Source organism: Temnothorax nylanderi, unplaced genomic scaffold (assembly GCF_030848795.1).
Source record: "Temnothorax nylanderi isolate EJ_2023f unplaced genomic scaffold, tnyl_v1.0 TNYL_tig0051_pilon, whole genome shotgun sequence".
NCBI lineage: Eukaryota > Metazoa > Arthropoda > Insecta > Hymenoptera > Formicidae > Temnothorax > Temnothorax nylanderi.
Window position 1 is genome coordinate 874474 of NW_027249113.1, and position 14510 is coordinate 888983.

Here is a 14510-nt window from a genome sequence, read left to right on the forward strand (position 1 = left end):
CAGATACCGAGACCCGACGTATATCATCGAGAGCATCTCTTTCAGATTGGGATAATTGTGCCCTTTGGATCAAGGAATCGCCGACTTGGGTAAAATTGTTAGCGTTTAACAGACGTAAAATAATTTATCATTATTTCTATCGTACATTTTGCACTCATGTGTATGTAAGGTAGTTTACAATTACATATTATGTCTAATTTATAATATATATAAGAGTTTCGATATACAATTGTAAATATACATTCAACGTTCCTCTTCTTAAAACGTGCCAATAAATAATCGTGTTAGTTTTCGGATGTATCGTCCGGCATCGTCTACATTGTTCGGCGATGATTCCACGTGTAGGACCAATTGCCAATTGCAGCGGCTTAATGCAATCAGTAAATTGACGCCAATGTCGCGGTCGACTGCTTTCCCACAAAGTTTCAAGCGGAAGATCGACCCAATTACGCGTTAAAGCGATAATTGCTAAATTTATCGCCGTCGCCACGCCGGTCAAGCGATCTCCTCCATTGGCCTGAGACGAGCTATTAATTGTCTAATTATCGTTAATGCTGACCCTCCGACAAATCACCCTCTTCCATCTCTCATCTCAGACGCGATTCCTCCACGGGGCATTCGGCTTGTACCACAGCTCGAATGTCACTTTATATTAAGACTTTTATTAATTAATTAAGTATAGCAAGTATGGAGTAAATGCTTTTACGACACAACAACCGTGAAGAATGCTCCAAAAAATCTAATTAAAAGTAATTTTAAAGATACCGAATCCATTTTTAATAACGTTAAAAGAAGAATGTGATTAGATTTGAATAATGCACGCAACAAGCGAATCAAGCTGGATTCTGTCCTAACGATATTTCACGTTGAAAGTAGCGCAGAGTGGTCGCTAATTGGTTAATGAACGTACGGATGACTGCTTTGAATGAGTCACGGGTAATCGATCTCGGGTTGTAAAATTACCGGAGTATCCCCTCGTATTCCCCATCACGGACAGGATGCCACTTGGCGTCGCTACCGACAATCGGACTGCCCATCGCGTTATAAATTCCAGATAGGCGAATTAGAAATGCTAATTTCGCCGTCCGGAGGTAAGATGATTAGTTTTTGCACTCTCTCCGCGTCCGGCTCTCCGGGAACTGTGCCTCGCGCTCGTTCCAAATTAGTCGTACGGTCGCAGTATGAAAGTCCGCGAACGAAAGTGGACTCGATAGAGAAAAAGAGAGAAAGGGGCGTAAGAGAGAGAACAGCGAAGCACAGGGGGCGAGAAAGCGAAAGGGAGAAGGATCGTAAGGAAGAGGACGGGGAGAAGAGGAAGCTCCTCCGCGGCCGCCTCTTGCGAACATCACAAAGCACCCGACCGCAACTCGGACTACCCTTTTACTTTATTTCATTTCGTTTTTAATTCCTCCCAATTCCGCCACTGTCAAGTCTCACCGGCGCGGCGCGGCGCGGCGCGGTGTGGCGCGGCGTGGAGCACGGAGCACGAAAAACGCGGAGACGCGTCACAGGATCCTCCCAACTCCTCCTTCCGCGCCTGTTAATCGCTAATTCGACTCAAAGCTGGGTTTACACTTGGCACTTATCGCATGACATTTCTATCCAACGTTGCTATCATTGTCATTGTAACATAACGTCTAATAAAAATTGTTTAACATTTACATTACGCCCGTAACGCTAAATATACGAAATGCAATGTCTGGTGAGTGTGCAAACTTAATGTAACAATTCTAAGAAGATCTACTTCGAGATAAAACTTTTCGAATTTTTTTTTGTTTTGTTAACTAGTCGGCTGCTTTTTCCCGACCTGCGCAAATTAAAGTTTTAATATGATCTTGTTTTAAGAAGAATGGTGACGTGGGCGGAAGAGAAAAACAAGTAGAATAAGAACACAACGAACAAGAAAATTTATCTATAAATTGCAACGCTTAATGATTAACATCAAAGCATGCAAATGTTGGAAGTTAACGAATTATCTTACAATTAGTTCAATGTATGCGCCAACAAATATCAACTTCTCACGATTTTTCTGTAACTTCTCGACCGTTTCTAATTTCTTTCTAGACTTGTAGTAATCCGGTTACCCGGAAGAAAATCGCCTAATAGAAAGTAACTATAATGAAAAGTATAAATCTTTATTAATCGTTCGAAGCGAATTTTATGAACTGATCTGTTAAATGTGGCCCTATATATGGAAGCCGTCAATCAACCGAGCAATTACTCCAACGTATTGAAATTTCCTTTTACGGTTCCCCGTCCAGAAGCCATCGATATCGACTTTCAAGCTGCTTTGCGTAACTCTTTTTACGGTATATCGAGTTGAATATCCCTTAGCGTAACATTGAAGAAATAGAACGAACTATACTGAGGACGAAAACGAGAAGTCGCTAACTATGAGGATTCCCACTCTTTCCACTCGCCGTAGACGTAGTGCTAATGTCATTATAATGGCCCGTCAAGTCGGCCAGTCATCTGTCTCGAAATTACCAAAAATAAAGGATTCGCTCGTATACGCGAGAGCGGATGGACTTCTATCGGCTCTGGAATTCCACGCTTCTCGCCGTGCCTGAATCCACGGAGAAATTACCGGAGACACGTGACAAACAAAAAATTCCGCGTGATAAGATAGCGATATATATTTCGGATGTCGAGGGCATTAACACCCGAAACACCACAAGTGGGGAACAAGTTTTCAAGGAGTCAACAACGTGGGAAGGGTCATAAGCCATTAATGAGTTTTTAATGGATGTCCTTTCTCCGCGCTTTTCTAACTCCCCGTCGGTGTATTATTTTTAAGAAGTGTCTTCTTCGGGTGTAGGAGCGTCATAATCGAACATGTCGATAATGGGTTCGCGTGTCTGATGGAGGAGGACGGCGGACGGAGAGGGTCGCGGCGGATTTTCGGCGACAAACAAGACTGCATTTACATTTCGTATACATTACGGGTCGGTCCTGTTCGACAGCTGTTATCGATGCGCGACGCAATGATCGACTAAGCCCGCGGGCAAACTTGCCCGCTCCTCCCGTTTCGGCCCCGAAATGTCCGATCGCTTATTGGGCCACCTTCCGCGGGCCAAAAAGTTCATCGGTGGACATATCTCTCTCCCTGCCCTTTCTCCACATGTCCCTCGGCCGTTCGCCGTTCGTGGAACGACGTTTCCAATTCGCGTCGCGGCGATTTTTTGTAATTAATCTTGAGACCGCGCAAAGGAGGAACGCGAAGTCGAAGAGGGAAAAGGAGAAGGGAACGGGGGAGATCCAGGGAGACACGATGCCTGGAATAAACGAACGGGTAAATAAAAGTAAGGAAGGAAGAGAAAGAGAGAGATTGAGAGAAAGAGAGGGAAGGAGGGAGGTGGCAGGGCAGAGAGCGAGAGGACAGACGAAGAGGGAAAAGGGAGAGATCGGAGAGCGAGGGTGAGAGGGCAGGACGAAGACGGGAGCACGGAGACCAGTCTGCCGCGGTGTATCCGCTTTTTGCGGGCGTCAGATGACAGTCGCTTATTTACCGGAGCCCGCGGCCATCTTGCTGCGATCCGAGTTAAGGAGGAGGCCCAACGCGCGTAGGAAAAAATAAAAAAGGAAATAAAGAAAAAAAAGAGGAAAGAGAGAGAGAGAGGTTTAAAGCGAGGCGATGAATATGGACTCGGTTAGGGAATTAATCGATCCCGTGCATCGATGCCCGCGAGAATCCCGAACAAGGAGTAACGACGAGGAGAACGGCGGCCGGTGGGAGGAAGGAAATTGCACGTTGACTGTAGGTGCACGCGTGCTGTGACCGCGAGGAGTGTCCCGGGAACGAATACGTTCCTCCGTCTTGAAGCGAGAAGCGAGTGAAACGTAAAGGAGGTACTTCGACAGCGGGGAGAAAATAGGAATGGCATCGCGGCAAGAAAGAAAAAAATGTTTCGATCTTACGTAACGTCGATGTTTAAGCCAGTCCTAGCTAGCCACATTTATTTTCGAGTCCTTAATTCGCCACACTCCGGTCCGTGAGACCGCTCGACTTTGTCGCATTGTCATTTTTATTCTAATTAATATTTTTAAGCTTGTACTGTGTAGAAATTGGAAATGCAGACTCTGAATAAGATGTTTATTCAGATGATAATATCAGGTCAAGAAAATGATTTGAATTTAAACTAAACTTATTATAAGAAAACTAGAAAATTATGTGAAAACTAGAAAACCGAAAAACGTTCAGCGGTCCACTGGGCCGGAGTGTGGCGAGCTAGGGTTAAGAACAAACAAGAACGGAATAAGTCCGCGATTTGTGAGAACTTACACAGAAAAAGAAAAAGTGTCAAATCAACACTTATACACTCGTATATACAACAATCTATAATCTTAAAGTGAGATTATATTCCGTTAAACGAAGAAAACTTGCTTGAACGGTCATTTATTTAGGTAAACGCAGTTTTATGTAGTTCAATCAAGAAAAAAAGTTGAAAAATAAGTTTTGACTTGACAGTTCTTTTTTTTTCTATGTACGGTATTTCTAGCTGAGTCTTAAGAATTTGAGACTTTCTCGCTCTCAAATCCTTCGTTCGGCGTTGATTTTCGTTCTGCAGGAACCGGGGTACGTGATACGCTAGAGGGCACGGATTTCCGGGGTTCCGGGCGCCTCGCGATCCGCTTAATGAGATACCCGTGGCTACCGCGGCTCCGCGCTCATTAACCATCCGGAGCAAGGGCCCAAGGTTATTCAATTAACGAACCGCAAACGCGAATAAATTAATTATGCCGGCGCGTCTCGGGATAGATTAGAACGCGCGATGTGTCTATGAAAAGGCAGGTATCGCGTATACTCGTGGAAGGAGGGAGAGAAGGAATAGCGACGATGCCGCTGAGGGCCCCGGCTTAATTACGGCCTCTCGCTAACACGTTTCTATTTCTCGCAGTCAGTACCGTTTGCCACTTCAAAAGGCTCGCGTACGTTTAAAGGAGCCTCATTATTGTTCTCGTACTTTTTTCTATCGCGTTAGTTCCGCGGACTCCACCTCGCTCCAAGGTAATTTCTTGAAGCGAAGGCGCACGATAGGAGGATAAGGAGGCGAGTAGTTTTCCATTACCATATACAGCCGTTTTTAGTATTTATGTAATCGTATAATACCGGCTCATAACAACGATACAACGATGAGCTGTCGAGATACGTGTGCATAAATATATCAGTTTTTTTTTTAATTACATGTAACTCTCTTCTTGAGAATCAACTTCTTTGATAATACAATAAAATTATCTAAATTATTTTCTATTGCCGTTTTACGTGCAAATTGCTATCTGTGAAGCTTAAAACGCGTAAAATCTATTAACTAATTCATTAAAAATCACATTTTTACTACGAGATTCAGTATCATAAATCCAGCAAACTAGAAATAAATAATTGTTAAATATATACGCCTATTGAGAACAATATTTATCGTTAAAATGCTGCGACTGAACTGCCGCGTTAATCAGATCCGAGAGAAATACACGAAGTCGAAGAGAAGCGAAGAAAATAGGACACCCCGGCAGCGGTGTATTTAGGATACATCCTGTCATTTGTCATTTCAAGGGTTTGCGCTTGACTCGTCAGCGATTCCCCCCATTGTCTACGCCACGGAGATAGTTTTGTCCTCGAGAAAGAGATTAGTGACACTCGTGTGTATCGTTGCAAGTTTCGCGCAGACTCCGAAATCGTGTGGCGGTCAGGCCGCACTGCCGCTGTGAATTCGGGCGACCCTCAGCTTCGCAGAAAGAAGCTCGCCGAGGTCGAGAGTGAATGGCAGCTCTATATAGTGCCTCTCCGCGACGACCGATCTGATTCTCTCTTAGAGCTAGAAAGTCGATCGAGAACCCCGGAAAGATACGCGACAGCGAGAAAAAATAATTTCAGAATCTACGTAATTTATACAGATATATAGGTATATCGTGCGCTTCGTTTGCCGCGCGCTTTAACGGGATTAACGAACAACATGACGGCTGCACCGTATCGCGCTTGTTAATAATACGGCAATGTTTAACAAGCATTCCCTAAACAAAACCGCGATCCGTTCTGTCAAGATTAACGCTCGCATGCGGGTCGGTTCGCAGTACGAATTAGGGAAAAAAACTTGATGACCCTGACATTTGTAAGGATTAGAAAGAAAATCAGTAAAAACGGCAGCTTAACCCTCGACGTTGAAAATCTGGTCGTACGGTGAAAATCTGGTCGTACCCTAATAATCCGGAGCGATTTCTCAAAAGACAATCTCGCGCGTCCTTTTTGCATTTCGCATCAATTTTGCCTCGTTGCAGAAATAACGCTATTCACGTTTCGTTCCTTTTCAGTCTACCGACACGTTTACCACAAAATATAAATATATTTGCAAAATGATCTTCTTTATCGTAGAATATTTCAATTTCATTATTTTTTTATCATTAGTTTATTTTCATTATTAAGTTTATTTTTCAAATTTTATTACAATAGCAGTTGATTGTGTTTCAACGTTCAGAAATTATTGTCCTGAATATATGTTACATTTTTTTTCTAGAAAACATAAAGTGTAAAGTAATGTACGATAAATTAAATTCACGCTTTGAAATCGTAGACCATTCGTTAATTATCCCATATCAAATACCAAAATTCGACTAGCCACGTAAACCCCGTTGCCTTTCGACCGGTTTACAACGAAGTTTAATTACGCGGTGCCAAGTTTGATATAGTTAGGCCCATTGAACTGCCGGCAAGATTGTTTTACGAAGTAAATGAGGCAATGATGACTCGAGGCTTCGGGACCACCTAGCAGCCTGACGAAGTCCTTCCAGGCTTGCCTTTAAACTCCTTGCAAACTAATTAACGCGCGACCAACGCACGTATACGCACACACACAGACATACGTACCCTGTATCTTCTCTTCTTCTTGCTTGCACGCCGTAGCTATCGCAGACTTTTAGAAAAATTCCTTGAGAATTCTGAAAGCCCGCTTAATCTAGGCTGCTATTATTGCCTGCTGCATTATTAGAAGTGTGTGCATTAGACTTTTCATATACGTTATTTTTTCTATAAATTCTCATTTATTTTATTTACGTGTAAATTCATATGCTCCGAACTTCAGTATTTGATCAATTACTGAAAAATTATACACTTCGATTTTTTTATATAAAATTCTACTGCGCACGTTAAACGAAATCGTAGAACATGTATAAAATAAAAAGATCTTGTTTTTCTTTATTAACTATAATATGTAAATAGATTGATTATGTAATACGGTTTCTCGCCTGCCTTCACGCAGCAAAGTCCTTATTTAATGAAATACGTATCGTGCTGTGGATGTGCTTAAATAAAATAAAATAAATACATATAGACAATGTGCAAAAACCATGGAATTCGAACACAGTAGCAATAAACATTTCAATCGTATTATCAAGCCATATATTTATACAAACGAATTAAATACATGATCTATATAAAACTATCATTAAAATTTTCGCGTTAATGTACATTCGGGATGGATATATGGACAGTTTCGATCATAAACAAACATATAAATCGAGGAAAGAGGAAGCATGTCCATGTTTCTACTTTATTTCTTCAATCGCACAGAAATTTAATGAATTACAAAGTTATTGTACTAATGTATAAATCAACAAGCCTTTTACGATCTTTGTCTCACTACCTTCAGTATCTTTCCCTTACAAATGTGATCGTCACTACTTTTCTTAACAAATAGATCATACAGCAGTAAGTTGTAAAGACACAACAGCATAGAATACTCTTTTCCACAACTTGTCGGTAACGGATGCGTGTATATAAGGATCAAATATTTATATAATTAATATGTATGTATGAGATATATGTATATACATTAATGTATAGATTGTGTATAAAAATATCTTGCATTAAATCGGCTATTATTAAACGTTAAAGGAAATTTGCTACATTATGTTCATACAGATCAGCTCGGCACCAGTTCCGTTCCTGAAACAAAAATCACATAGAAACCTTAAGAGGCGAATAACGACCGATACGCGCGTGAATACACGACACAGAATAATAAATAGGATAGTTTTCGGTCGTCAGACATCTGAATGCTAGCCTAATATCAACGTGTGGGTTCTAAACACTACAGCGACACGTCGACCCGCGCGTTGCTTCCTACTCGATCTTGCCAAGGCTGAAATGCTATCTCTCACATGCTGAAATTGCTATTAATAGCTCATCTAATCTGTTTCTTGCTATTAAGCATCTTAAGAATTCCTCATTATTAGCAACACATTAATAGATATTACAAAAAACATCTTTCAACACCTCTTTCTTCTGAAAATTAGTACAGTTAATGTAAGCGTTAACAAACAAGCAGTATTTCCATTTACATTCCCATTACAAAGTGGTCGTACATATCAAGAAATTAAAAGATTCTCACTGAAACATGTAGGAATAATAACGTTAAGCATTAATATAGCATGCACAAAATAAACATTAAGCTCGATATCTCCGACATACATCCTCGTTCTCTATAAAATTTTCGCCTCTATTAACTTCATATATTAAACGTCACATTTTTTCCGTACAGGAGACCAAATTGCTTGTCGCTTTTTGCGTTCACCCGTCTCCTCTATCTTTCCTCTTTCTTTATTTCTATTCCCCCCGCGCAAACTTTCTTCTAGTCCGAAGGGAATTTTCTTTATAGAAAATAAGCCAAGCGAGTCGATCAAAGCTCGCTCCGTTGTTTCATAGAGGGTGGATCCCATCAAGATTTGTATATAAACGATCGTATGTATGGCTTGTAGACGTGTTCGTCTCTCGTCTATACACGTCGGACTGACGAACTGTGTAGGACGAAACGCCTTACGCATGACTGACTCTCGTGAAACATTTTTCCGCACGCTATGCGGAGAATGGAGTCTACCCTTTCGTCCGTTCTTCTTTCTTATCTATCCACAGAATGATTTCCTAGAATAATACGGAAACGTAAGGCCGTTTCAGTTGACGTGTACGGATTATGGGCTCGTAGCGAAGTGCTTACCAGCAGAAATTATATATTTCCGATTCCTTTGCGTTAATTTAGAATACAGAAGCAAAAATATAATGAAATAATGGGAGATTATTAACTAAATACTCTCAATATTAAAAGTAACGAGTGAAAAGGAAAAGCAGGCTATGAGAGTTAAACGTTATTTGTGCGTGAGTTTACGTTATGTAATAATTAATTATGTAATCAATTAATAATTTAATACAAATTATAAATCGTACTAGTTTCGGCTATATTTTGAGCAATCTTCAGTGATCCGGTGATAAATAAATTAAATCATCTCAAGCTCTCCGTAAAGTATGAGTATTTAACAATTGAATGTACAAAGACAGTGCATGTAAATTTCAAGAGAAACAACCAGAAAAATTCTGCTGATATTCATAGTCCGCAAAATATTCAGATTAGAAACGACAACAAGAGAAATAATAAGATCTTTTCTCGTGAAGAAAGGTGTCAATAAAGTCAAATAAAAGAAAGTATACACAAAGTATACTTCAAACGTAATAACAGAATAACACTTGTATAAAAAAGCCATAAGATTAAATGTTGGCGTAAATAGTCGCTGAAAGATGGAATTAACGTTTTTAACTGTTTCACAATTGCCTTATTCACGTTTTTCCGTAGAGATAAAGCACGCGACGCTAGAAGGACGGACACAAGTGAAAGAAACAATTCGCAAGTAGCCACAGATATCCTCTAACTCTAGTCGATGGTGTTGCTCGTGGCGCTGCTTAAAATCACATTAAGGATGAGAACGGCGCCGAAAATGATGGGGCGGAGGGGGCAAATGTGCTGCAGGAGAAGAGATTAAAGCTGCATGAAATCGAGGAATATCACGAAAGCTATATGCTCAAGCACATTTAAGTAATACAAAAATTAAATCGACAATCAACAGCAAATTATATTGCATGACCATGTACTCGAAATTAAATGGTTTGCTTCGAAGAACGTGTTATAAATTATATAGATTAATAAAAATATATTTCTAATACATCTATACATTTATAAGATGTATATCATTTAAATTAAAAAAGAAATGTAAATCGATATCTATTTATTATAATTTAACGAATTTTCAACACACTCAGCGAATTCATTCATAAGATATCTCAATTAAGAGAGTTCAATTAATCAATGATGTCTCTTTCTCGATACGTAAAAAGAATATATTTGAAAACAAAGAAGAGGAAAAAAAACGTAGAGATGTAGAAGGAGAGAATTAATTGTACTGCGATCAATGAGACTCTTTCCTATCGCGCTGAAGAACCGAGAGAGAAAGTCTCCCCTTCGTCCTCCCCTTGCCTCGTCACATCTTCTTCTGTCTGTCTCTCGTCGTAGCTGACTGTGACAAATAATTACCGAGGCTTAACATAAGCCAGAGGCGGTATACTTAGCTAATAGCAAAAAAGAGCGGCGATGGCCTCCAAGTCGCTCTACGCGCGAGCGGTCGACGCGTTTATGCCGGGTCCACGGGCGAGATGGATTTCCACGGGCGATTCTGAGCTCTCTGTCAGCTATCGTGACGCATTCACGTGTGTATACCAATAAAACCGAAAATCAAGACAATGAAGACCCTTGCACAACATGACGGATCTATTGCCCGTGTCACTGTTTATTCTGCATTTATACACGATTTATGATTTCTATTCCCTGTTCCTATTGCCTGTTGCCTGGCATTGTGCAAGGGCCTTAAAGCGCATACGAATGTCTGTGCTATTCGATATCACGAGGGCAAATCTTCGAAAAATTATCGCGCTGCGAGCGTAAACAAATCCGACTCTTGTACCGGTAAAAATATTATTGCTCTCTCTTTTCAAATGGCACGGTGGATATGCTCAGGGCTCATCTTAAATGATATAAATTAGCAGGTACTGAAAATGCTGTCTTTCTCTCTTTCTCTCTCTCTCCCGTTCTATGACTTTCTTTTTCTCTTTCTCGCTCGTTCGCCGGTCTCCTTCGTTCTCGCGGGACTCCGGTTTCTGGCTAACTTATACTTATTATTGCATTACCTCGTGTTCTAGCATAATTCCAGCCTGTGCCGGAGGTAGCGGGGAGATGATGAGAGAGCCGGAGAAAAAAGTCGAGGAAGGCGATGCCTTCTTCTTTTTTTTACACAATTCGGCGCATATAATCCGCGCCTCGAGGTCGAGTGCGCGTAATTGAGCGCATTGGTGACAGGTGCGTCGCCCTTTTCTTCTGCCTTGCGTTAGCGCGAGCAACGGACGCGTTAATGTCTTCATTACGACTTCATTCATCAAACTATCGCGCCGTTTTTCCCTCAATATCCGTTTACATGCCGGCGATTCTGCGTATCTCCTTCGTCGCGGCGGAATAACAGTTTCCGTTCGTCGCAAAAGAGATTTTATTATTTAATAATTAAGCTTTGCTTGTTATTAAATCTAACCGAATATCATAATAATTAAAACATTGCCGTAATGTGAAGTAAAATGTAAAATACTCTTATTACTTAGAATATTAATCTTTAAATAAACGTTAATATTAAGGAAGGTATAAAACATCAGTCACGTTCAATAACGTTATACATATGTAATATATTCATACAATTGTTTTTCGTTTTTTAAGATGTGAAAGATGACAATATGAAAGTTTTGCGAAGCAAAAATATATGTCGTAACGCGCGTTTGATATTATATTGACCGCAAAAAATGGCAGCGGTAAGAATATTCGAAAAACGAAAGAAAAGGGCGTGAGGATAATATATACTACTAATTTACACGAGCATCCCGTTCGACACTTCGCACGTACCCGACATCCACCCCTCATCCCGTGAGAACTGGAAGGGGTGGCGCTCTCATGAATGCGCCGCCGTCGAGTTTCGTGAGCTCCTTAATGAACCTAGTTCGCGAAAACCATTAATAACGAAAGGACTCGGCGAGGAGCGCGCGCGCGCGCGGGCAGGAAAAGAGGAAGCCGATATTCGGCGAGGGCCCGAAACCGCAGATCTTTCGTGAGAAACTCTCCGGAATGGCGGCTGCTTTATACCTCCATTATTTTTTTGAAGATCGACTGCATCGTTCGTCTTGTTCGAACACGATCGGAAAATCATGAGGCCGAGAGAGTAAGAGAGAGAGAAAGAATTAGCGAAAATAAGATTTTTTTGTTACGGAAACAGGTCGGATCGAGGATGGCCTGTTTGCAGAGCGAATGAAGCCTCTGACGAAGGCTCTTTTCCCTCGGAAGAGGAATACAGGAAACGGAGAGATAGTCAGTCGGCATGGCGAAGGGTGTCGGCTAGCCCTAATGCGACGTATCAATATACGTGGATGGTGGTGATGGGCCAATATCGCATAAGTGGCTCGATTCGCAGTCATTTGTTACATTTTGTTCGGTCTAAGTAATTTAAGAGTCACCGTTTGCCCTCCCCCGCTCTCTCTCTCTTCTCTCTCTCTCTCTCTCTCTCTCTCTCTCTCTCTCTCTCTCTCTCTCTCTCTTTCTGTCTCTCGAGAGGAGGGCCGAGCGACGACGAGGGATCGAGAAGAGAAGACGGAAATCTAAGAGAGAACGGGAGAATAAGAAAGGGGAAAGGGTGAAGGGTGGGTTAGGATGCTTGGACCCTGGTGGAAGTTACTACGACAGGAGGGGGGCGGGAACGGGGCGAGGGTGGTGCACTTCGCCTCCATTCTTCGGCAAATCGCGGCATATTTGTCAGATTTTTGTTCGAGAACAAAACCTTACCGACCACCCCTGGCGCGAGTAAAAGGGAGAGAGGGAGGGGGAATGACGGAGGGATGCGGCGCCTTAAGTGGATTGGCTTCGTTCGTATATATATATACGGTGTATGTGTTTCTACGACGAATGCCTTAATTTCAGCCTCCCGCTAGAGGATCCTCGTCGCCTCCGATCTTCGGCTACGCGAGAGAAATCTCCTTTTCGCTCTTTCGCGAAATTATAGTATAGTATTATAAATGATACGCGCGCTTGCATATCGTTAACGTAACTATCCCACGCTCCCGAGTCGCATAATTGCGCGCACATCGAGTCTCAAGCGTGAGGCAACGAGTGATTGCGTAATCGTAATTGCAAACTAATATAATGCAACGTAACATATCTGATCTTGAAACCTGATTCACACATTTTACGATATACCACACATATATGTGCACACATTGTATAACATACATGCATATGTTCTATATCTCTAAAACACCTATCGAGAGGAAGAAGAAGAGAAAAGTAGATTCCAAATTTGTTCTCACTCACCCTTGAAGCCCTTCTCTGGCGATAAAGAATCGAAATTATGCGCATCGGACTCGACGTCGGTCTCATTTTCTAACGGCGCGTCAATCTGAAATCATAGATGTTCACGATACGTTATTAACAACAGTCGTAAGAACAAAAGCTCTTATTTTTATTACAAACTATTGGTTGCTAATCAGCTTTAAAATGCAGAAGCGATGTATGTACGTTCTTAGGTATAATGTAATAAATGTTTGTACATAATACACGTACTCATAACTCGTGATGAATAATAATTCGACTCTTTTAACCAAAGCAATATAATATAACAAAAATATTTTATATTATTTTATTTGGAGCATTGGCTTTGGAGGAAGCAGAATGATCCGTATTAAATTTGAGCATCGGCTACACGTGTGAACAGCTGCCAACGGCTATAACAGCGTCTTCCCACGCGTCTTCTCGAAGCACATGTGATCCACCAATCTACGCGCCCCTCTATATATAATTACACGACTACATTTCGTGTAAACGTGTAAACTATTACGATACATACGGTTGATATTACTGCACTATAACATAAAATAATGTTAACATTACTGAAAAACTATACGTATAACAAAGTGTAAAAAGACGCGGGAGTAAAATAAACCGTACGTCGCTCATCTAACCTTTAAGCGTGTTAAAAAATAAATTAACAAATAAATTTTCATAAATTAGGTATGTGGATATACACATCGATATAATAGTGTATAAGATCAACGCAAGATACAAGATCAATAATTAATTAGATCAACTTCATTTGACATAACTTAAATTAGTTAGTTAGCTTAAATTTGATATCCTTATTTGACGAGACGAATTCTCATAATAAAAACCACCGTTTGTTAAAAAAAAAAAGCGATACAGTGCGCGCGATTACATCACATTAAGGGAGAAAAAAGAATTTCTAATCGTTTAAAAAGTCGGCATGAGAATGCGAGTGAGCGGCACCCGCGTAGGTGTGATTACACGCCTCCGAAACCCTTTTTCCCATAGAACTAAATATAGCGGGTGTCATCTCTCTCTCCGATGACTTGGACACACGTGTCTCGCGCGACGTCGGTATAGCGGACTCACATCTGGTCGATGTTTCCTGCCGGCCGCAGCATCCTCTGTGCAATGTGATTTATTTTCAAGTATATGATCCCAGAGATTCGCCACGACGAGAGATTATCGCGGCGGCCAGAGCGGATAGTCAAAGGCAACGTGAAATATACAACGCGGTTACGAAAATAAAGCAAGGCCGATTAGGGGTAAGTACAATCGTGGCGTAAAATTGTA

The 14510-nt window shown here is 41.2% G+C and overlaps 1 protein-coding gene across 2 annotated transcripts in view; it reads right to left on the reverse strand.

The window, feature by feature from the left end:
- Positions 1 to 7376: 7376 nt before the first annotated feature.
- LOC139772563 (ubiquitin carboxyl-terminal hydrolase 48) overlaps positions 7377 to 14510 on the reverse strand; it is a 52380-nt gene continuing 45246 nt past the window's right edge. For both annotated transcript variants that reach the window (XM_071706367.1, XM_071706368.1), the window contains 2 exons: positions 13212 to 13296; positions 7377 to 7936 (listed from right to left, as the gene is read on the reverse strand). In XM_071706367.1, coding sequence (XP_071562468.1) covers positions 7914 to 7936; positions 13212 to 13296 — 108 coding nt within the window. In that variant the 3' untranslated portion in view covers positions 7377 to 7913. The remainder of the gene's footprint in view (positions 7937 to 13211; positions 13297 to 14510) is intronic.